This window comes from Microcaecilia unicolor, chromosome 5, assembly GCF_901765095.1.
Source record: "Microcaecilia unicolor chromosome 5, aMicUni1.1, whole genome shotgun sequence".
In the NCBI taxonomy this organism is placed as follows: domain Eukaryota; kingdom Metazoa; phylum Chordata; class Amphibia; order Gymnophiona; family Siphonopidae; genus Microcaecilia; species Microcaecilia unicolor.
Window position 1 is genome coordinate 152,949,157 of NC_044035.1, and position 24,842 is coordinate 152,973,998.

Sequence of the window (24,842 nt, forward strand, 5' to 3'; positions counted from 1 at the left end):
AGGACAGACCCTCCAGGTGGCCATAGGGTTAATCCCAGTCAGGTCCAGGTGCTAGGCGTTCCGTGACAACTATGAAGCATTTAGAATATAAATGAAAATTTAAAATAATATCCTGATTGATGATTTTTTTAATCTCACATACAAAGTAAAATGACAATTGACATAAATTCATAACATCAAAAACAATTGACATAGTTATCTAAAAGAACATTCAAATACTGACAAAAAAATCAATGCAATGGCCACATAAATTCTCCAATATATAAATAAATAATGAAAGCAGAGGTAAATATTCATATCTAATATAATAAAAGGCACCCTCAACGTTCTGAGGACAACGTTCTGAAGTCACTCAGACTCCCAGACGGTTCGTAAGTTCGTGGTGGTGAAGCCACTGACCAAGACTCGCTGCCCCGCCCTCGCGTCAAACATCATGACGTCGAGGGCGGGGAAAAATAAACGGATCGCGAGGGCAGAAAAAAAAAACAACAAACTGATCGCACCCACGCACGGTGCGTTTCAGTATATTAGATTTACCTCCGTGGTGGCGGTTTCGGCAGCGCAGCGTCAGGGAAGGGGGCGGCGCTCCCGACGTCTGTAGCCTTCCCTTCGCTGTGTTCCGCCTTCTTCTGACGTCAATGATGACGTCAGAAGAAGGCGGAACAGCGAAGGGAAGGCTAGACGTCGGAAACGCCGCCCCCTTCCCTGACGCTGCGCTGCCGAAACCGCCACCACGGATGTAAATTTTAAAAAAAAAAAAAAAGGGATGTTGGAGGGATAGAAGAGGGTGGGCAGCAAAGTTGAACACTGGGAGCAGGAGGGTAGGAGAAAAACAGCATGGATGCGAAGGGGGGGGGGGGGGGAACAAGAGGGCGGGCCAGGCTGGGACATGGGAGAGAGAGGAGCATGGATGCGAGGGGGGGTCATGGAAGGAAGAGAGGGGAATTGCAGGAAAAGGAAGAATGGAGGGGGCAGGGGACAGAGGAGCATGGATGCCCATGGATTGAGAGGGCAGGCCTCAGGCAGAGAGGGGAATTGCTGGATACGGATGAATGGAGGGGCCAGGTGACAGAGGAGCATGGATTGGAAGGGCAGGACTCAGGAAGAGGGGAATTGATGGATAGGGATGAATGGAGGGGACAGATGGGCATGGATGGATATGGATTGCAGGGCAGGCCTCAGGCAGAGAGGGGAAATGCTGGAAAGGGAAAAATGGAGGGGCCAGGTGACAGAGGAGCATGGATGGGCATGGATTGGAAGGGCAGGACTCAGGGAGAGGGGAATTGCTGGATAGGGATGAATGGAGGGGACAGATGGGCATGGATGGATATGGATTGCAGGGCAGGCCTCAGGCAGAGAGGGGAAATGCTGGATAGGGATGAATGGAGGGGCCAGGTGACAGAGGAGCATGGATGGGCATGGATTGGAAGGGCAGGACTCAGGAAGAGGGGAATTGATGGATAGGGATGAATGGAGGGGACAGATGGGCATGGATGGATATGGATTGCAGAGCAGGCCTCAGGCAGAGAGGGGAAATGCTGGAAAGGGAAAAATGGAGGGGCCAGGTGACAGAGGAGCATGGATTGGAAGGGCAGGACTCAGGAAGAGGGGAATTGCTGGATAGGGATGAATGGAGGGGACAGATGGGCATGGATGGATATGGATTACAGGGCAGGCCTCAGGCACAGAGGGGAAATGCTGGAAAGGGAAAATGGAGGGGCCAGGTGACAGAGGAGCATGGATTGGAAGGGCAGGACTCAGGAAGAGGGGAATTGATGGATAGGGATGAATGGAGGGGACAGATGGGCATGGATGGATATGGATTGCAGGACAGGCCTCAGGCAGAGAGGGGAAATGCTGGAAAGGGAAAAATGGAGGGGCCAGGTGACAGAGGAGCATGGATTGGAAGGGCAGGACTCAGGAAGAAGGGAATTGATGGATAGGGATGAATGGAGGGGACAGATGGGCATGGATGGATATGGATTGCAGGGCAGGCCTCAGGCAGGGGAAATGCTGGAAAGGGAAAAATGGAGGGGCCAGGTGACAGAGGAGCATGGATGGGCATGGATTGGAAGGGCAGGACTCAGGGAGAGGGGAATTGCTGGATAGGGATGAATGGAGGGGACAGATGGGCATGGATGGATATGGATTGCAGGGCAGGCCTCAGGCAGAGAGGGGAAATGCTGGATAGGGAAAAATGGAGGGGCCAGGTGACAGAGGAGCATGGATGGGCATGGATTGGAAGGGCAGGACAGGGAGAGGGGAATTGCTGGATAGGGATGAATGGAGAGGACAGATGGGCATGGATGGATATGGATTGCAGGGCAGGCCTCAGGCAGAGAGGGGAAATGCTGGATAGGGATGAATGGAGGGGGCAGGTGACAGAGAAACATGGATGGCCATGGATTGGGAGGGCAGGGCTCAGGGAGAGAGGGGAATTGCTGGAAAAGGATGAATGGAGGGGGCAGGGGACAGATGGCCATGGATTGGGAGGGCACGGCTCACACTCTCTCTCTCATATACAATGTCTTTCTGACTCTCACTCTCACACACTCTGTCTCACACTGTATCACAATCACTCTCTATGTGCCACACAGTCACTCACACACTCGCTTGGTCTCATACACTCACTCTCACAGAGAATCTGTGTCTCACACACACTCTCTCTCTCGCCCACACACACACACTCTCTCTCACACTGTGTCTCACATACACACTTGCACACACTCTCATTCTCACACACACGCTCTCTCACAAACACCCTCACACCCAGACTCACTCTCTCTCTCTCTCTCTCATACACACACACTCACACTTTCACTCTGTCTCTCACACAGTCACTCTCACATACACTCTCCCAAACATACACACTCCGAGGAAAACCTTGCTAGCGCCCGTTTCATTTGTGTCAGAAACGGGCCTTTTTTACTAGTTAACAATAAAACATTGATGAATAAAGATAACATGCCAGTAACAGTTGGTAATGGCAGATAAATATAACACTGAAACCATCCACTAATGCAGCATCTATTATAAATAACACAGTGACAGTCACTGAACGGTAAGAACATAGGAATACAATCTCAGTAATTAAAAGCATGGTGAATTAATGCTGGAGACCAGTGAATAAATATTGGAGACTGGAAGCAAACAAAACATAAGGGCTTCAAAAAAATGTGTATATATGTGTAAAATATGAAACCTAAAAAGCAATAAGGAAATGCCAAAAGAAATATACTCACCAAATAAAGCAATATATAGAAAAATGACTAAGAAAAAAATATCACGTACTTGGCACTACTAACTCTCTCTTTAAGAGCCCTTCAACTGTAACTACTCCCCTAACAAGGCTCATATATGATTTTAACCTCCACCTTAACCATATATCATATAGAGATCATTCATATGTTTTTTATCGCCTCAGCAGTGCACATGACCAACTTCACTCTTTTATTGGACATTCAACAGCACCCAAATCCTCACTGGCGATAATATTTTATTAAACTGTTTCTTCATTTACTTATTTAACTGTTCATTTTACTTTTTAATCTCTAAGTTGCTTATAAGCAATACTTAACTTGCACTGAACGGTCAGACCAGGGGTTCAACAATGCCCGACATGCATGTTTCGCCCTAAAAGGCTGTTTCAAGGGCTCCCCTAAAAAATACATAAATATAAGTGCATTAAAACATCCTCTTTAAGGAGGCAGCACAGGTCCCGTATTTTACAAATACCCAGCTGTCTCCCCAAACTATACCCCATATTTTATTCTAAACCATACGTCCAACCTACCCTTAGCCGTTCTTAGTACCAGCCTCGCAATGTTTTCTTTCTGGATTTCCTCCTGCTAAGATGGCCGACGGCTTCCTACTCTGTCCTTTTAGCTTCTCCTTCTCCTATTGATGTCTCCACCCCCTGAGTCCGATGGACCAATCACAATTCCCCATTACATTAAGGTAGCTCCTTATATTAAGGTAGCCCATTCTAACTCAGCATTAAGTCCCTGTGGGGTCACTGTTTTCAAAAAATATATATACCATTGCTCTCTGTAATTCAAAAGTTTTTTCACTGATCCTCCCTCCCTGCCCACATGCACATGTTCCAATACTCGCCATTGCATATCTTCTATTCTATGTCCTTTCTCAAGCCAATGTTCTACAATCGGGGCTTGGCAGTTTCTCGTCGTAATCTTAGATTTGTGCTCAGTTAACCTCACTTTTATAGGTCTACTCAATCTCCCAATATACATAAGTTGACACGGGCATATTATCACATAAACTATATTTCGCGAATTACAATCTGTAACATCCCTTGCTGTCAATTTTTTCCCCCTCCCCGGGGGTATCCAATCAGATCCTTTTATAGTAAGCTTACACCATTGGCATTTCCCACATTCCTTATGTTCACCACCTTTCTTCCTTCCCACAGGTTTCCCAAACTTATTGCCAGCTAATGTTTCCCCTATCTTTTTCCCTTTGGTATAAGCTATCATGGGATATTCCTCAAACCCTCCATATAGTTGGATAATATGCCAATGTTGTCTTATATAGACCACTAGTCTTTTGCTAATCTCTGTATATGGCAACACACAAGTAATTCTCTCCTGCTGCATATTCTTGTGATCTTCTAACAGGAGTGGGCGCTGCGCAAAACGCGCCCTCAGGTATGCTTTTCTTATTGCAGCTTTCGGATAGCCCCTCTCCTCAAATCTCTGGCTGAGCTCTTTCGCTTTTTGTTTAAAGTCATTCAAATCAGAACATACTCTTCGAATTTGTAAAAATTGACTAATGGGAAGGCTATATTTCAATTTATACGGATGGTAACTTCTAAACTGAAGAAGAGTGTTACGGCTTACAGGCTTTCTATATAATGATGTCTTCAATCTCCCTTGATCTTTAAATACCATCATATCCAAAAACTCCATTTTTTGCTTGCTCGCTGATTTAGTAAATTTGATATTGTCATCCAAACTGTTTAGCCATTCAATAAATTCATCCAGTTCATATTCAGACTCAGTCCATAGAAAGAAAATGTCATCCAAAAAACGTTTCCAGCACTTAACAGCCCTAAACTTCTCAGCTGGATAAATCTGTTGTTCCTCCATACGTGCTATATATTCTCCGAGGACAAGCAGGCTGCTTGTTCTCACTGATGGGTGACGTCCACGGCAGCCCCTCCAATCGGAAACTTCACTAGCAAAGTCCTTTGCTAGCCCTCGCGCGCCCGCGCGCACCGCGCATGCGCGGCCGTCTTCCCGCCCGAAACCGGCTCGAGCCGGCCAGTCTTCTTTTGTCCGCACTCGGTACGGTCGTGTTTTCGCCGTGTCGAGCCCCGGAAAGTTGACCTCGCGCGTCCAATTTGTTTTGAACGTGTTTTTTTCCTTCGGGAAAGCTTTGTCCTCGTCGGGAAGTGCTCCGAAAACCCCTCGCCGGGTTTCGTGTAAATCCTCCCCGTACTTCTAGCTTTTTCGCCCCGGTAAGTTTTCTTTCGTCGTCGGGGTAGGCCTCTTTTCGGCCTCGGTCGAGATTTTTTCTCCCTCTAAAATTTGGTGCTCCAAATTTCGCCATTTCGGCTTTTGATTTCGCCGGCGTGATTTTTCCGCCCATGACATCGAAGCCTTCCAGCGGCTTCAAGAAGTGCACCCAGTGCGCCCGGGTTATCTCGCTCACTGATCGACACTCGTCGTGTCTTCAGTGTCTGGGGGCCGAGCACCGCCCTCAGAACTGTATGTGTTCCCTGCTTCAAAGGCGGACTCAGGTAGCGAGATTAGCCCAGTGGAACGTGTTGTTCTCGGGCTCTTCGTCGGCATCGGCACCGGGATCTTCGAGTGCATCGACGTCGTCAGCGTCCAGACCATCTTCCTCGGCCGCCCCTGCATCGAGTGCATCGAGGCATCGGGCCTCTGCATCGGCGCCGAGACATCGGATAGCTGCATCGACGTCGGTGGTACCAGGACCTCGTCTGCTGATGTCGTCGGACGGTGGTGCATCGGGTGGAGTGCAGGTGAGGGCTGTCCATTCCCCTGCTGGTGGCGGTGAGCCCTCGGGTGGGTCTCCTCCTACCCTGAGGGCTCCTGCGGTACAGCCCCCCCGAGATCGACCTTCTTCAGTCTCGGCCCCGAGGAAGCGACGGATGGATTCGACGTCCTCCTCGTCGGTGCCGGGGAGCTCCGGTGACATGCTTCGGAAGAAATCGAAGAAGCATCGACACCGGTCTCCTCCCCGTGTCGGCACCGAGAGCTCTGGGTCGCCGAGGGATTCGGCACCCAGCAGGCATCGGCACCGAGAGGACCGCTCACCCTCTGTTCAGGAGGTGTCGATGCGCTCCGCTCTGGACAGCCCGGAACAGCCTCCACGCCCGGAACAGGTTCTGACGTCGACGCCTGCATCGACCTCTCAGCCTTTCTCCGCAGCCACTCTAAACGAGAGCCTCCGGGCCGTTCTCCCAGAGATTCTGGGAGAGCTGTTGCGCCCTACCCCTCCGGTACCGGCGGTGCTTGCGCCTCCGGTGCCGTCGAGAGTGGCGCCGGCTGGCCCATCGCCCAGGTTGAGGTCCCCGACGTCGGTACCGCGTGCGGTGCCGACCGCGGCCACCTCCCAGGAAGGCTCCCCGACTACGTCGGCGGAGGGAGCTTCGCCGATGCGGGCCAGGGAGTCTACCTCTCGACGCCCCCATCGTGGACGTGGCTCCACAGAGTCGAGCAGGGCGAGGTTGCAGACACAGGTCCGTGAACTTGTGTCTGACACCGAGGGTGAGGCCTCGTGGGAGGAAGAGGAAGATCCCAGATATTTCTCTGACGAGGAGTCTGAGGGTCTTCCGTCTGATCCCACTCCCTCTCCTGAGAGACAGCTTTCTCCTCCCGAGAGTCTGTCTTTTGCCTCCTTTGTCCGGGAGATGTCTACGGCCATCCCCTTCCCGGTGGTTGTGGAGGACGAGCCCAGGGCTGAAATGTTTGAGCTCCTGGACTATCCTTCTCCACCTAAGGAAGCGTCCACTGTTCCCTTGCACCATGTCCTGAAAAAGACATTGCTTGCGAACTGGACCAAGCCATTAAGTAATCCCCACATCCCCAAGAAGATCGAGTCCCAGTACCGGATCCATGGGGACCCAGAGCTGATGCGCACGCAGTTGCCTCATGATTCTGGAGTTGTGGATCTGGCCCTAAAGAAGGCTAAGAGTTCTAGGGAACATGCTTCGGCGCCCCCGGGCAAAGACGCTAGAACCTTAGACTCCTTTGGGAGGAAGGCCTACCATTCCTCTATGCTCGTGTCCAAGATCCAGTCTTACCAGCTCTACACGAGCACCCACATGCGGAACAATGTGCGGCAGTTGGCGGGCCTGGTTGATGCTCTTCCCCCCGAGCAAGCCAAGCCTTTTCAGGAGGTGGTCAGGCAGCTGAAGGCGTGCAGAAAATTCCTGGCCAGAGGAGTTTATGACACTTTTGATGTTGCGTCCAGGGCCGCTGCTCAAGGTGTGGTGATGCGCAGGCTCTCATGGCTGCGTGCCGCCGACATGGAGAATAGACTCCAACAGCGGATTGCGGACTCGCCTTGCCGTGCGGACAATATTTTTGGCGAAAAAGTCGAACAGGTGGTAGAGTCTCTCCACCAGCGGGACACCGCATTCGACAAGTTCGCCCGCCGGCAGCCTTCAGCTTCTACCTCTACAGGTAGACGATTTTTCGGGGGAAGGAAGACTGGTCCCTATACTTCTGGCAAGCGTAGGTACAATCCTCCTTCCCGACAGCCTGTGGCCCAGGCTAAGCCCCAGCGCGCTCGCTCTCGTCAGCAGCGTGCGCCTCAGCAAGGCCCCCCGGCTCCCCAGCAAAAGCAAGGGGCGAGCTTTTGACTGGCTCCAGCAGAGCATAGCCGACATCCAAGTGTCCGTGCCGGGCGACCTGCCAGTCGGGGGGAGGTTGAAAGCTTTTCACCAAAGGTGGCCTCTCATAACCTCCGATCAGTGGGTTCTGCAAATAGTCCGGCAGGGATACACCCTCAATTTGGCCTCAAAACCTCCAAATTGTCCACCGGGAGCTCAGTCTTACAGCTTCCAGCACAAGAAGGTACTTGCAGAGGAACTCTCCGCCCTTCTCAGCGCCAATGCGGTCGAGCCCGTGCCATCCGGGCAAGAAGGGCTGGGATTCTATTCCAGGTACTTCCTTGTGGAAAAGAAAACAGGGGGGATGCGTCCCATCCTAGACCTAAGGGCCCTGAACAAATATCTCGTAAAAGAAAAGTTCAGGATGCTTTCCCTGGGCACCCTTCTCCCCATGATTCAGCAAAACGATTGGCTATGCTCTCTGGACTTGAAGGATGCCTACACACACATCCCGATACTGCCAGCTCACAGACAGTATCTGCGATTTCAGCTGGGCACACGCCACTTCCAGTACTGTGTGCTACCCTTTGGGCTCGCCTCTGCGCCCAGGGTGTTCACAAAGTGCCTAGCTGTGGTAGCAGCGGCGCTTCGCAGGCTGGGGGTGCACGTGTTCCCATATCTCGACGATTGGCTGGTGAAGAACACATCCGAGGCAGGAGCCCTGCAGTCCATGCAGATGACTATTCGCCTCCTGGAGCTACTGGGGTTTTGTGATAAATTACCCAAAGTCCCATCTTCTCCCAGTGCAGAAACTCCAATTCATCGGAGCCCTGCTGGATTCTCGGACGGCTCGCGCCTATCTCCCAGAGGCGAGGGCCAACAACTTGTTGTCCCTCGTCTCGCAGGTGCGAGCGTCCCAGCAGATCACAGCTCGGCAGATGTTGAGATTGCTGGGCCACATGGCCTCCACAGTTCATGTGACTCCCATGGCCCGCCTTCACATGAGATCTGCTCAATGGACCCTAGCCTCCCAGTGGTATCAGGCCGCTGGGGGTCTAGAGGACGTGATCCACCTGTCCACGAGTTTTCTCGAATCCCTGTATTGGTGGACGATTTGCTCCAATTTGACTCTGGGACGTCCCTTCCAAATTCCTCAGCCACAAAAAGTGCTGACCACGGATGCGTCTCTCCTGGGATGGGGAGCTCATGTCGATGGGCTTCACACCCAAGGACGGTGGTCCCTCCAAGAAAGCGATCTACAGATCAATCTTCTGGAGTTGCGAGCGATCTGGAACGCTCTGAAGGCTTTCAGAGATCGGCTGTCCCACCAAATTATCCAAATTCAGACAGACAATCAGGTTGCCATGTACTATGTCAACAAGCAGGGGGGCACCGGATCTCGCCCCCTGTGTCAGGAAGCCGTCAGCATGTGGCTCTGGGCTCGCCGTCAAGGCATGGTGCTCCAAGCCACATATCTGGCAGGCGTAAACAACAGTCTGGCCGACAGGTTGAGCAGGATTATGCAACCTCACGAGTGGTCGCTCAATTCCCGTGTGATGAGACAGATCTTCCAGGCGTGGGGCACCCCCCTGGTGGATCTCTTCGCATCTCAAGTGAACCACAAGGTCCCTCAGTTCTGTTCCAGGCTTCAGGCCCACGGCAGACTGGCGTCGGATGCCTTCCTCCTGGATTGGGGGGAGGGCCTCCTGTATGCTTATCCTCCCATCCCTCTGGTGGGGAAGACTTTGTTGAAACTCAAGCAAGACCGAGGCACCATGATTCTGATTGCTCCTTTTTGGCCGCGTCAGATCTGGTTCCCCCTTCTTCTGGAGTTATCCTCCGAAGAACCGTGGAGATTGGAGTGTTTTCCGACCCTCATCACGCAGGACGAAGGGGCTCTTCTGCATCCCAACCTCCAGTCCCTGGCTCTCACGGCCTGGATGTTGAGGGCGTAGACTTTGCCTCTTTGGGTCTGCCAGAGGGTGTCTCCCGCATCTTGCTTGCTTCCAGGAAAGACTCCACTAAGAGAAGTTACTTCTTTCATTGGAGGAGGTTTGCCGTCTGGTGTGACAGCAAGGCCCTAGATCCTCGCTCTTGTCCTACACAGACCCTGCTTGAATACCTTCTGCACTTGTCTGAGTCTGGTCTGAAGACCAACTCCGTAAGAGTTCACCTTAGTGCAATCAGTGCATACCATTACCAAGTGGAAGGTAAGCCGATCTCAGGACAGCCTTTAGTTGTTCGCTTCATGAGAGGTTTGCTTTTGTCAAAGCCCCCTGTCAAGCCTCCTACAGTGTCATGGGATCTCAATGTCGTTCTCACCCAGCTGATGAAACCTCCTTTTGAGCCACTGGATTCATGCCATCCGAAGTACTTGACCTGGAAGGTCATTTTCTTGGTGGCAGTTACTTCGGCTCGTAGAGTCAGTGAGCTTCAGGCCCTGGTAGCCCAGGCCCCTTACACTAAATTTCATCACAACAGAGTAGTCCTCCGCACTCACCCTAAGTTCCTGCCAAAGGTCGTGTCGGAGTTCCATCTGAACCAGTCAATTGTCTTGCCAACATTCTTTCCCCGTCCTCATTCCTGCCCTGCTGAACGTCAGCTGCACACATTGGACTGCAAGAGAGCATTGGCCTTCTACCTGGAGCGGACACAGCCCCACAGACAGTCCGCCCAATTGTTTGTTTCTTTTGATCCCAATAGGAGGGGAGTGGCTGTAGGGAAACGCACCATATCCAATTGGCTAGCAGATTGCATTTCCTTCACTTACGCCCAGGCGGGGCTGGCTCTTGAGGGTCATGTCACGGCTCATAATGTTAGAGCCATGGCTGCGTCGGTAGCCCACTTGAAGTCAGCCTCCATTGAAGAAATTTGCAAAGCTGCGACGTGGGCTTCTGTCCACACATTCACATCCCATTACTGCCTGCAGCAGGATACCCGACGCGACAGTCGGTTCGGGCAGTCAGTTCTTCAGAACCTGTTTGGGCTTTAGGATCCAACTCCACCCCCCGAGGGCCCTGTTTGTTCTGTTCCAGGCTACACTCTCAGTTAGTTGGTAAATTTTTTAGGTCAATCTCAGTTATGTCCTCGCCGTTGCGAGGCCCAATTGACCAATGTTGTTGTTTTGAGTGAGCCTGGGGGCTAGGGATACCCCATCAGTGAGAACAAGCAGCCTGCTTGTCCTCGGAGAAAGCTAATGCTACATACCTGTAGAAGGTATTCTCCGAGGACAGCAGGCTGATTGTTCTCACCAACCCGCCCGCCTCCCCTTTGGAGTTGAGTCTTCCCTTGAAGTGTATTGTCTTGCTACATACTGGACTGGCCGGCTCGAGCCGGTTTCGGGCGGGAAGACGGCCGCGCATGCGCGGTGCGCGCGGGCGCGCGAGGGCTAGCAAAGGACTTTGCTAGTGAAGTTTCCGATTGGAGGGGCTGCCGTGGACGTCACCCATCAGTGAGAACAATCAGCCTGCTGTCCTCGGAGAATACCTTCTACAGGTATGTAGCATTAGCTTAATGTGGCCACTGAGGGGGCTAAAGTAGCCCCCATTGCCACTCCTTCCGTCTGCTCATAGAATCGATCGTTATACCAAAAATAATTATTTTGTATCACCATTTTCGCCATATGCATCAATAAATCTGTAGGGATGCGTAGATGCTCCGTCCTTTGTTGCATTTTCTCTCGAATGATATCTAGTGCCCCCTGTTGTGGAATTCTCGTATATAAAGAGACTATGTCCAAAGTGACCAGCCATGTCTCATCTGTAACATCCTCAATCAATGTTATCTCTCTCAAAAAATGTGAAGAATCCTTCAAGTAAGATGGCATCTCACCTACAAATTTGTGTAAAAATATATCCAAAAACTTTGAGAGTGGCTCCAACACTGAGGACCTAGTACTCACAATTGGGCGTCCAGGCGGATGAATCAATGCTTTATGGATTTTGGGTTCAAAGTATATCTTTGGAGTTTGCGGATTTTCTTCTAACAAAAAACGTCCTTCCTTTAAAGTCAAAATATGATCTTCAACTGCCGGCTCCACCAGCTGCTTGATCTTCTCCTGTAAGATCTCCATAGGGTCCTCATCCAAAATTTTATATGCTCTTGTATCCGCTAGCTGACGCTCTGCCTCTTCACAATATTCATCTCTCCCCCAGATGACCGTAGCTCCCCCTTTGTCCGCTTTGCCAATTATAATATCAGGATGTTCCTGAAGCTGTTTTAATGCTTCCCACTGTTTAAAAGACAAATTATTCTTTCTTCTGTGTCCCCCACTCAACTCAGCCTCCAACGCCTCCAAATCCCGAAGTATTATGTCTTTGAATGTTGAAACCATGGCATTCATAGGGCCAGGGGGAACCCACCTCGATATGGGTTTCACTATAGATGTATCCATCCCACTGGCATTCTCCAAAAAATATATCCGGCACTGCAATTTTCTAAAAAAATTTTGTAATGCTATACGCAGACGGAAGCCATCATGCAGGGTTGTTGGAACAAATCCTAGCCCCAGATGTAATACTTGCTTCTGTATATATGAAAGGGGATACGAGGATAGATTTATTACTGTTTCCGAGTGTTCTTCCCCCGAGGTGCTTCCAACCGCCCTCGGTCTCGATCCTTGATCAATGGCTGTTTTGATTGGCCCACCCTTGCTCTTGTTTTTGGTCGTTCTTGCTCAAGCGGTTCAAGGTCACTTCCCGTGCCCACTTCATCACTGTCTCCTGATGATCCTTCAAAAGCCACCCTTTTTCTATTGGTCATTCTTACTTCTCTTTTCTGCCAAGTATATACTCTATCCATCTGATAATCTCTCTCATCTCTTCTTAATTTTTTAATCTTCAGCTGTCTCGTAGATTCTTTGAACTGGTGTATCGTTGTTTTTAATTCATCAATCTTTTTATCAAACATCTTAGTACTTTGGCTCATTTTCAAATTTTCTTTCGTGGTGGTAATCTGTACTTTCAATAAGAAAAAAATATGACAGCGCTAATTATATGTGTTGACAATGAAACCCAGGCTAATAGAGGAGTGACCGAGAGAATAGTATACCAGTGCTAGTTTAATGTGTGGACAGTAAGAAACCAGAGTCATAAAGAAAAAAAATGCATCTGAAAAGATAATCTGTAGATAGAAAAAACTCATGAGAAATGGAAAAAAACGCATCTGAAAAAATAGTCACTGAAGCAATGATGAGAAAATAAACTAGCTACAGCCAAGAATGTGAAGTAAGTAAAATATCATAGAACTTATTATGAAGTAGGCAAAGATATGAAAAGGGGCATAAAAACATACTTTGCTGAACGGATTAGTGACTACGGCATGTGCAAGGTGGCAAGTGTGATGCACTTCTCTCTCAGTTGCCACCTGCTATGTCTTCTTGATTATCAGCACTCTTACTAGTAACTAGTAGATGGGAGGTGTTGGGAGCAGCAGCACTAGAGAGAAGAAGTGCTTTCTACCTGCCCTCATTGCCTGTTTTCTTTGTGTGGCTGGTGCCAAGCCATCTACCAGACCATAAGAGCCAACTTTTCAAAATGATTGGGGGGGGCTAAATTCAATACAATTGCTTACTCCCAGGTCATAGTAAAGGCATTTGTTCAATATTGGAGGTGCTTAAGCACCAACAGATGTGACACCTTTCAGGCTTAATTTCTGGTGAAATCGTACATTATGTTTTAAGGGTCAACGCAGGTCGGTGTCTCGCTTCACGTGGAAAAGGACACATAAAAATTCACATACTGCTAATTACTTCACGATTTTTGGAGAAAACATTTCTACTCTGGATTAATTCTGACAACTTTTCTTTCTGAAATATCAGTAATAAGTATGCTGGGGGGGGGGGGGGTGTCAGGAAAGGGTTTCCAGTTATCCTTCAGCGTGGAGTGAAGGAGTAGCCTAGGTTAGAGCAGTGGGCTGAAAATTAGGACAGCCAGAATCCAAATACGACTGATGCTCCTTGTGACCTTAAGTACAAATATAGGGCTTCTTTTGCAAAGCCACACTAGCGATTCCCACATGACAAATTAGAGGAATCCGATAGGAATTGAATGGGCTTCCTCTCGTTTGCCACACCAAGAATTAGTAGCATGGCTTTGTAAAAGAAGCCGTCAGATTGTAAACCCTCTGGGGCTAGAAAATATCTATAGTACCTGAATGGAATGTGGTTTGAGCTACTACTGAAAAGCTGTAAACTAAATCTATAATTGAAGATTAGTTTGATGGCAAAAGTGAAGTGTGCTCTGCCTTGTTCATCTTTGGTGTCACTTTCAAAAAAAATTTTTGTCTTATACCATTAGAAAATTGAAGAGCAGAAGAAGTGGCTCGACCTAGAGATGGATAAAGTCCTTGAGCAGCGTCGTGCTCTGGAAGAACTGGAAGAGGAGCTCAAGAAACGAGAAATGATAGTGAACAAAAAAGAGGCACTGCTACAGGAAAAGCAGGACTTGGAGAGCAAAAGACTCCAGTCTAGCCAGGTGAGGACTGAGGTTCTGTGGTTCTTGATTTAAGTTTTCAACATTTTTATTGATGACAATCAAAATTAGACATATTCCATATCTGGCCTTAATAACATAGCCACAACATAACATACATAACAAAAGCTAGTGTAGAAATCTGTCATCAATTTTTGCTTTTTCCCCTTTTCATCCCCCCCCCCCCCCCACACACACACACTTCCTCCCCCCTCCCCCTACCCCTCCCTCTCGTGCCCCAGGGCTTGGACTCTGATAGTCCTAGGGCAACCCCCCCCCCCTTCCCCCCTAGTGGAGCCATATATATCGTTTGGACGCTCTCTGGGACTCCTTATAGTATCCTCTTACCCCTTATTCAGAAGCAAGCTTCGCCCCTTAGGACTCAATGTCTGTAAATAGGGACCCCAAATCTGTGTGAACCGCGCTAAACTCTTCGGGGACCCCTTAGCCCCCCTAGCTTCCCAAGTAACCAGCAGATGTACTTGATTTCTCCAGTGCCAGTAGGCTGGCACCTCCGGTACAGTCCAGTATTGTAAGATGCTTTTCTGGGCCACCAAGCACAATTTACGGCTCAGGAGACGAGCTGTCTTAGAGCACCTACCAAATGCCCCTTGCATATTCAGCACAAAGTGGTCCCAGGATCCTGTCACAGGGGTCCCCAACAGTTGAGTTAAGAATTTAGTAATCTCCCCCCAGAAAGCCTTCACTCCGGGGCATGCCCAGAAGGCATGATATAATGTGTGTGGGTAGTGGCCGCACTTAACACATGTGGCCCCTTGCAGGAAATCTACATGAGCCAATTGTTGCCCCGACATATAGGCCCGTAAAATAACTCTATACCCACTTTCCCGGAGCCTCTCGTCCTGGCTAATGGCTGGAATTCCCTGCAATGTGAGCCCCACATTCCAACCCGTTAATGATGTCCCCGATTCCTGTTCCCATTTTTGCTTGATTTCTGCAAAGTTTTTAGGGGGCTTACGCCTAATCAAAGCTCTATGGAGTGCTGACACTGACATTCCCGTGACTTCCAGTTCCCCGAAAAAATCTTGTAGTTTGCTTCCCAATCGTTGCCGTAGCAAGTCTGGATCTAATGCTGAAATGTAATGTTTAACCTAGCCCCCCAAGCCACCCCGATCCGAGACTGTAATTCCTCGTACCCTATTAAATTCCCCTCTTCACTTAATAGGTGTTCAATCTTGGTTATTCCCATCCGCTCCCACTCCAAAAACGTTGGGTTATCTAGGCCTGGCATGAAAGCTGGATTCCCCCTGAGGGTCAACTGATCTGATGTCGAGGGACTCCCCCCCACTGCCTGTATTAGTCCCTTCCATGCCTCTCGAATGGACTGTAGCATCACACTATTCCTCAGGCAAAGTGGGAGTTGCTTACGTGTAAGATGTAACAACGAAAAAAGTTCATAAGGAGCAAAGAGTTCCCTTTCCATTTTTATGGGAGTGTAAGTGCAAGTTTGTGGTTCTTGATTTAGAAAGGAATGGCTATAGTCTTGATAAAATACAAGTTCAAGATCAGTAGAGTGAGATGCCATCATTTTGAGAAGGCAGGTATGATTCAGTTATGAAACTAAAACTGCTGTCCCTCTCCCTCTACTCTTTACCCCAGGCCCTCAGCAATGATATAGTACGGGTGTCCAGTCGCCTGGAGGATCTAGAAAAGGAACTAATGGAAAAGAATGGACAACTGCGCCAAGGCAGTGCCCACAACCAGCAACAGATCCGGCATCAGATCTCCAACCTGAGGCAAGAGAAGGAGCTTTTACTGAAGCAGAGACTAGAAATAGACAGCAAACTGCGGCAAGGGGACCTTCTGTCTTCTGAGGTAAATCTGTTTAGATAAGGGAAGGGTCCGGATTAAAGGCCAACCAAATTTTGGTTTTAGTTATGGTTTTGGCATGAGTCTGCTGCTGGAGTTCGCAGTAGCCATTTTGCTGGTCAGAATTTGGTTCAAAAGCCAGGACTGGAGCATTTGTTGGTTAACCTGGAAGCCCCTATCTTTCTTACCTATATAGAGCATCTGATGCTGTGTCAAATGAAATCGTTAGATCTGACTAGATGTCTTTTTTCAGTTTTCTAATTATTTAATAACATCAGATGATTTTAATATTCATAAGGTCATGAAACAATTTGCAGGATCCAAGAGGAAAGGGAGCCTGACCCAGGCTGTATTAGAGAGAAGTTAATAATCAGGATATGCACGTGGAGGAGTGGCTAGTGGTTAGGGTGGTGGACTTTGGTCTTGGGGAACTGAGGAACTGAGTTCAATTCCCACTTCAGGCACAGGCAGCTCCTTGTGACTCTGGACAAGTCACTTAACCCTCCATTGCCCCATGTAAGCCGCATTGAGCCTGCCATGAGTGGGAAAGCGCGGGGTACAAATGTAACAACAACAAAAAAGATCTTAACACCTTTTTTGAGTCTTAGAACTAGCATCTATTAGAAGAGAATTTAAAAAAGGAGGAACAAAATGCAAAGAACAGCTTCCCAGTTGTGGTAGTGGAGACAAGGATAGCATCTGAATCCAGGAAAGCATGGGACAAGCACAGAGGATCTCTGAGGGAGCAAAGGGGATTATAAAGCTAAGCGGCCATTCGATGTGGATGGGCAGACTAGATAAGCCCAGCTAAGGTCTTTATCTGCAATTATGTTCAGTCTCTCTGTCATATCTTGCAGGGTTTTGTCTCATTTTCTTATGTTTGGCATTCTACTTGAAGCTTACCACTTAATAGTTTTTGTTTCAGGTTAGGTGTTATCAGAAGGGAAGAGTAGGGAATATTTCTGTATACAGCATAGCTCATGTCACAAAATGCACAGCCACCCGCCTGTGGCCACTTAGAGGGTCTATCCCCAGCACAGCTCAGGTCCGCCTGCACCTGCTGTTTGTGATCTAGCACCCTCCTCCCACCAACTGGGTCACAACCACCTCTGGGCGAGTCTCCCGTGTGGCCCCAGTGATTTCTAGGTTACTGGGGCCACACGCCCAGTGTCCCACAGGCAGGGCCGTGCCTAGGGTCTCTGGCGCCCCCCTGCAGACTATCAGTTGGCGCCCCCCCCCCCCCCGTGAAAATGATCACGCCCCCCCCATGAAAATGATCGCTCACCACTTGCCACACTGAAAGGAATTGTCAGCAATATTCTTAGAAACAAATTGCTATACATTGCAAAATAAGATAGCAGATGTAAATTCTCAAAGTGGACATATTCCAAATGCTAAAATGAAAATAAAATAATTTTTTTCTACCTTTGTTGTCTGGTGACTTTCTTTTTCCGATCATGCTGGCCCAGTATCTGAGTCTGCTGCTATCTGTCCTCTTAACTCCATTTCCAGGGCTTCCTTTCCATTTATTTCTTTACTTTTCTCCTTTCTTCTTCATTTCTTGCTCTATATCCATTTCCAGCAATTTCTCCTCTCTCCCTGGGTCCTGCCCTCCCATCCATGTCCATTCTTGTCCCTCTCTGCCCTTCCCTCCTCCATCCATAGCCAGCAAGCCTCCTCTCTCCCCTCCCCTCCATTTCCAGCAATTTGTCCTCTCCCTGGGCCCCCAATGTCCATCCTTGGCCCTCTCTGCCCTTCCCTCCTCCATCCATAGCCAGCAAGCCTCCTCTCTCCCCTCCCCTCCATTTCCAGCAATTTGTCCTCTCCCTGGGCCCCCATGTCCATCCTTGTCCCTCTCTGCCCTTCCCTCCTCCATCCATAGCCAGCAATCCTTGCCTCCTCTATCCCCTCCCCTCCATTTCCAGCAATTTGTCCTCTCCCTGGGCCCCCATGTCCATCCTTGTCCCTCTCTGCCCTTCCCTCCTCCATCCATAGCCAGCAATCCTCTCTCCCCTCCCCTTCCCTTCCAGCAATTTGTCCTCTCCCTGGGCCCTGCCCTCCCATCCATGCCTCTCTGCCCTTCCCTCCGCACCCTGGGGCCTTTAAATCTTTTACTTCCGGTCGCAGCAGCGTCAGTGAAAGCGGAGCGCTGCCGACGTCTCCCTTCCCTTTGCGCTCTTGGTTCCCTCAGTGTCCGCCTTCTTCTGACGTCAGAAGAAGGCGGGACACTGAGGGAACCAACGAGTGCAAGGGAAGGGAGACGTCGGCAGCAGTGGCGTAGCTAGGGTAGTTGACACCCGGGGCCGGTCATTGTTTAACACCCCCCCCCCCAAATCCAGTACTAGGCATACCGAGAATACAAAACACTCACGACCTATAGAGCAATTTTACCATACCATAAGCAGTCGTTTCTACGAGTCACACAAGGAAAAGGAAAGCATCTTAAACACTACAGTGAGCACTAGAACATCAATTCACCTATTGTAAAACGAAACCAGACAGAATAGTACAGATCGTAGATCCTGCACAGTCAATGCCAACTGAAAGCCATGTCTTTTTCAAACACAGATACACCCTAATCCACTATAGGATAAGTAATCATAAACTTTCTATTTAGACAAAAATTAAACTGAACCCCCGATGCCAGACTCTGCATACAATGCAACACCACAGAAACAGAAAATGTCCCCTAGTACTGTGCAAAATATAAAGACAGCAGATGTAAATTTGAAAAAACTAACAAATACCAATCACCACTTTACAAATTAACAAATAGAAATAAAACATATACAGAAAATAAAATAATACCATTTTATTGGACTAATACATTTAGCTTCCAGAGGCCAAAATCTCCTTCCTCAGGTCAATACAGTATAGTGCTGTTACAGTATCCTATCCTGATCTGAGGAAGGGGGTTTTGTTCTCTGAAAGTTAAGTCAAAATGTATTAAAATTAGTCCAATAAAAAGATTACCTTATTTACATGTTCTATTTATAAACATTTATTAACACAGCTAAAATACTATATCCTAAAGCAAAATAATAAAAATATATATTTACAGTTTGTTGTCTTTGGTTTCTGCTTTCCTTATCTTCTTTTCACCGTCTTCCTTCCATCCAGCATCTGTCTTCGCTCTCTCTCTGCTCTCCAGTGTCTGCCCTCTCTAATGTTCCTTCCATCCACATCTGCCCTCTATTTCTGCCCCTTCCATCCACCATCTGTCCCAGTCTGCCATCTCTCTCTCCCCCTTCCATCCACCATCTGCCCTCTCTCTCTCCTTTCCCTCTAGCATTTGCCCTCTATCTCTGCCCCCTTCCATCCACTGTCTGCTCTTTCACTCCCTTCTATCCACTGTCTGCCCTTTCTCTCTGCTCCTTCGATTCACCATTTGCCCTCTCTCTTTCCCCCTCCCATCCATTCAGGGTCTGCCCTCCCTCTCACTCCCCATTCCATCCAGGATCTATCCCCCCTCTCTCACTGCCCCCTCTTTTCGGCTCCCAGTTCCCACCTGCGGCTGCCCCTAGTTCCAGATCCATTGATTCTCCCATCCACCCCTGCCCCAGGCATGACCCCATTCTCCCTCCTGCTCACTTTTCAGACCCCAGTTCCAGCTCCATGCCCCTTCTCCCATCTGTCTCCCACCCAGTCCCTTCTGCCCATCCGAGTCCCCCTCACCCCATCTGGCTCCCACCCAGTCCCTTCTGCTATCCAAGTGCCCCCCACCCTCACCCCATCTGTCTCCCACCCAGTCCCTTCTGCCCATCCGAGTCCCCCTCACCCCATCTGTCTCCCACCCAGTCCCTTCTGCCCATCCGAGTCCCCCTCACCCCATCTGTCTCCCACCCAGTCCCTTCTGCCCATCCGAGTCCCACTCACCCCATCTGCCTCCCACCCAGTCCCTTCTGCTATCCAAGTGCCCCCCACCCTCACCCCATCTGTCTCCCACCCAGTCCCTTCTGCCCATCCGAGTCCCCCTCACCCCATCTGTCTCCCACCCAGTCCCTTCTGCCCATCCAAGTCCCCCTCACCCCATCTGCCTCCCACCCAGTCCCTTCTGCTATCCAAGTGCCCCCCACCCTCACCCCATCTGTCTCCCACCCAGTCCCTTCTGCCCATCCAAGTCCCCCTCACCCCATCTGCCTCCCACCCAGTCCCTTCTGCTATCCAAGTGCCCCCCACCCTCACCCCATCTGTCTCCCACCCAGTCCCTTCTGCCCATCCGAGTCCCCCTCACCCCATCTGTCTCCCACCCAGTCCCTTCTGCTATCCGAGTCCTCCCCCACCTTCACGGTCACCCCATCTGTCCCCCACCCTCACCCTGCCTCGTCTTCTCCCTGCCACCCGTCTTTAAAAAGAAATTGTTTGCCGACGCGATAGCGAGCGCAGCACCTCGTGTGGAAGTAAAAGAAGCGAATCCGATCATCTCATTGGGCCTTCCTGCACTGTCCCGCCCTAGAGGAAATAGGAAGTTGCGTCAGAGGAGGGCGGGATAGTGAGGGAAGGCCCAATGAGATGATCGGATCCGCTTCCTTTACTTCCACACGAGGTGCTGCGCTCACTATCGCGTCGGCAAATAAATTTAAAGGGCTGGTGCGGGGGGGGGTGCCAGGATGAAGAGCAGCGGGAGGAGCGGCGGCACCCCCCTTTCTGGTGACACCCGGGGCGACCAAAAGATTTAAAGGCCTCGGCGGGGCGAGGGTAAGCACCGCGGCGGCGCCCTCCAGAGGTGGGCGCTTACCGCATCGGCACGGCCCTGCCCACAGGTCCCAGAAAGTACTCACAGACCCAACACACAAACTACCAGGATTCTTTATCAGTCCAGACAAACAGGGCAAACAAACAATTATGTTTATTCTCTTAAAAATATTGAACAGTGGAACGAAATAGTGCAAATAGCAAACAATAACAGGTAACTGAAATATCAATTATAACATTTACTAAACATTTGCTTACTTCCTATAAAGTACCTGGGGAGATCAGGGCATATAACTGTTCACAGAGCCCTTAGCAAAGAGATCTGTCTGTCTCTTCTCCCGGGCTACAACTGAATCAACAGCCAGCAACTGCTGCTGGGTAGTTTCAAACTCAGGCTGATCAGAGCTTGCTTCCTGCTTGTGTTAAAGAAAAAGAACATTCAGTTCCCTGTGACAGCTTTACAGAAAAGAAACACCACCTGCTGGGCAAATAGGATAAATACACTTCAGGACATAATTAAAACAGGGAAATAATACATTTTACGGGCTTAAAACACACTGTTTCTCCACAGCTCGCTTAGAATTGTGGGATAGTGCGGGATAAAAAATGTTTTAAATGAAATAAATAAGTTTGAAGAAATAACTGCAGAAAAACATACTGTTACAAAACAGGCAATTTTTGTATAATTTGGAAGTCTTGAGAATATATATATCTCATTAAAAACAAGTAATTTACTAGCTGATTTAGGAAGAACTGAAGCACTTTTCGTACACTTACAATCTTTTGTTTTATGCAATGTGTGCCAAATGTGTTATTGTTTATTGGTAAGATCTGGAATTCAGGATGACTATAAACCAGTCCTAGAGTTTTGCTGCTTCACACTTCCAATATAATAATTTGTACCTCCAACGTTCTCTGGCTGGCTGGCTGGGTTCGTAACATCTCATGACATCAGCAGGCCTCCAGCGTTCTTCCCTCTCACTGTCCCGCCCTCACGTAAAGACGTAATGATGTCAGAGGAGGGCGGAACAGTGAGAGGGAAGTGAACGCTGGAGGCGAGCTGACGTCAGGATGTTATGAACGGAATGGAAGCCAGCCAGCCAGAGAACGTTCAGGTACAAATCGTTGGACATGGAGGGGAGGGGAGAATCCTGGGACATCGAGGAGAATCGATGGACATGGATGGGAGGAGAGAAGAGGAGAGAATCATGGGACACGGATGGGAGGGCAGGGAAGAGGAGAATCCCTGGACATGGATGGGATGGGAGGGAAGAATCGCTGGACATGGAGGGGAGAGAGAAAAAAACGCTTACACGAGAGCCTTCCTAGGGTCCGTTTCATTGTTGACAAAACGGGCTTGGTTCCACTAGTAGTTCTATAAAGATAGTGTCAGAGTTTACCCTAACAGTTTCTCAGATTGTGGCTTTTTAAGGGCAACTTACTTGCTAAATTGGTTCAGTGTGTGATAAAAGTTGTATTCCACTACTGTAAATGTAGACCTTGGACAAGGGACTAAGAATAACTGTACTGGGTTAGACTGATGGACCATCTGGCCCAGTATCCTGCTTCTAACAATGACTAATCCAGCTCACAATTACCTGGCAGAATCCCAAAGAGTAACGATTCTATACTACGGACCCCAAGGATAAGCAGTAGACTGGTGAGCCTAGCTGCAATAACAGGGAACCTGTGAAGCTTCACAGCAAGAAGTGGCGTTCTATCTTCAACGTCTATCCGGGATCCCACGACTGCCATCACTGCATTTGATGCAGTGCTAGGCCCATAGTGCTATAGCCTGGCTATAAAATTAAGGATTCTGAAATTTGAACCTGTAAACTAGTACTGAGTTGACAGAGTGGTTCCCTTGGTTGAGCTAGCAGGAGCGTTCTGTACCATTCTGGGTGCTCCTTTCCACTGCCTTGATATCCTACTGCATATTGCATGAGAGCAGATATTGTTGAAGGAAATTGTGTGGACTTTGCTTTCTGTACTAGAGTCAACACACATTCTGTTTGACCCAGAAGAAAGCAGTATTTGATGGTTTTTTGTATAAGAAAGTCAAATGCTCACATTGTGCTTTACTGTTAGGAAGAACGGATCCTCTTCCAGCTGGATGAAGCAATAGAAGCTCTGGATGCTGCAATCGAGTACAAGAATGAAGCGATCACACGCAGACAGCGAGTCCTGCGAGCTTCAGCAAGCATGCTGTCCCAATGTGAAATGAATCTCATGACCAAGCTGAGCTACCTCTCTTCTTCTGAGACACGAGCACTGCTCTGTAAATACTTTGACAAGGTAAGACACAAAGATAGAGGGAAAAAAGATTGGGTAAGGAGAGGGAGAGCGAAGAAAGAATGTTTCTTCTTGTGATGTGGGGACTGGAAGAGAGATTCTTCTATTGATGCAGTCATGAGTAGAAAAATTAGGTCTGACATACATAGTAACATAGTAAATTATGGCAGGTAAAGACCATCATGATCCATACAACAATCTTTCAAACTGACGTTTTACTTGCAATCAACCCTTGTCTTCCCCTCCCCTCTGAGATGCACTTATAGAATATGACATGAATGAGGTGTAAAATACGCATACTTGATCTGTTCTTGCTATTTTCGTTGGTATAAATGGACACGGATTGTTTTTATTTATTTATTAGGATTTATTTACCGCCTTTTTGAAGGAACTAAGTCAAGGTGGTGTACATAAGTATTGCCATACTGGGAAAGACCAAAGGTCCATCGAGCCCCGCATCCTGTTTCGAACAGTGGCCAATCCAGGTCACAAATACCCAGCAAGATCCCAAAAATGTACAAAACATTTTATACTGCTTATCCCAGAAATAGTGGATTTTCCCCGAGTCCATTTAATAACGGTCTATGGACTTTTCCTTTAGGAAACCGTCCAAACCTTTTTTAAACTCCGCTAAACTAACTGCCTTTACCACATTCTCTGGCAACGAATTCCAGAGTTTAATTACACGTTGAGTGAAGAAAAAGTTTCTCTGATTCGTTTTAAATTTACTACATTGTAGCTTCATCGCATGCCCCCTAGTCCTAGTACTTTTGGAAAGCGTGAACAGACGCTTCACATCTACCCGTTCAACTCCACTGCTTATTTTATAGACCTCTATCATATCTCCCCTCAGCCGCCTTTTCTCCAAGCTGAAGAGCCTTGAGCCGCTTTAGCCTTTCCTCATAGATCAAACATGAGCAATAGGCAATTACAGCAGTAAAAATATTCAAATAACAATACAAAGTATGCCATAGTATACTACTTACAATGTCAACACAATACGTAATAGAACATTTTAGTAGATGGGCAGTATGTTTGTTTGTAAATAAATCAAAATAAAGCAAAGATGTAACATATAGATAGGTACGAGAGTAAGAAGAGTTAGAAAGTAAGGTGACTGATTTAAAGAGAGTTGCGCATGAGGTCAGAAAGATGGTTAAATATTATCTCAGCTAGGGTAGGAGTGTATAAACATGTCCTGCTGCAGTATGTTCACTTTTAGGCACTGGAATATCAACTAAGTGTATTCAATATACCACACCTAATTAGGCATCGCTTATAGAATATACGTAGGCAGAATGTTTACCTTGCAGATTTTTTAGGCGCTATATATAGAATCTGGCCCTGTATGGTGTAGCGTTGCTTAATTCTTCAATTGTGTGTAAGTAGAGTCATCAAAGCTTTGTGTCCTGAGCATGCCCATAACCTACAGTGCTGCAAACACAATGGTGCAAGATGTAGCCTGCACACCTTATCACCATGCGCTTTTCTTCCTTCAGGACGAGGAAGTGCACAGGATGGCTGTGCTGTGGCAGTAAGTAGTCCAGAAAATGGGAATCTAAATCCACTCCCACCTCTATCTGGTTTTCTTTCCTGTGAGCTTCAACGAGTCCTGTCACCCTTGTCCACTTAACCTCCAGTTGTAATCATTTTGGGACATGAGCTGCAAACAATTTACCTTATACAGTGCTGAATATACAGGCATTCAGTAAATAACAACACAGTTAGGACAAGAA

General features: G+C 48.5%; 1 protein-coding gene across 1 annotated transcript in view; it reads left to right on the plus strand.

Annotated features, from left to right (window-relative positions):
- Positions 1–24,842, plus strand: part of KIF7 (kinesin family member 7) — a 138,247-nt gene that overhangs the window by 96,771 nt on the left and 16,634 nt on the right. Inside the window, exons 14-16 of the mRNA XM_030203433.1 lie at positions 14,116–14,292; positions 15,910–16,125; positions 22,903–23,109. Of these exons, the coding sequence (XP_030059293.1) occupies positions 14,116–14,292; positions 15,910–16,125; positions 22,903–23,109 (600 nt within the window). The remainder of the gene's footprint in view (positions 1–14,115; positions 14,293–15,909; positions 16,126–22,902; positions 23,110–24,842) is intronic.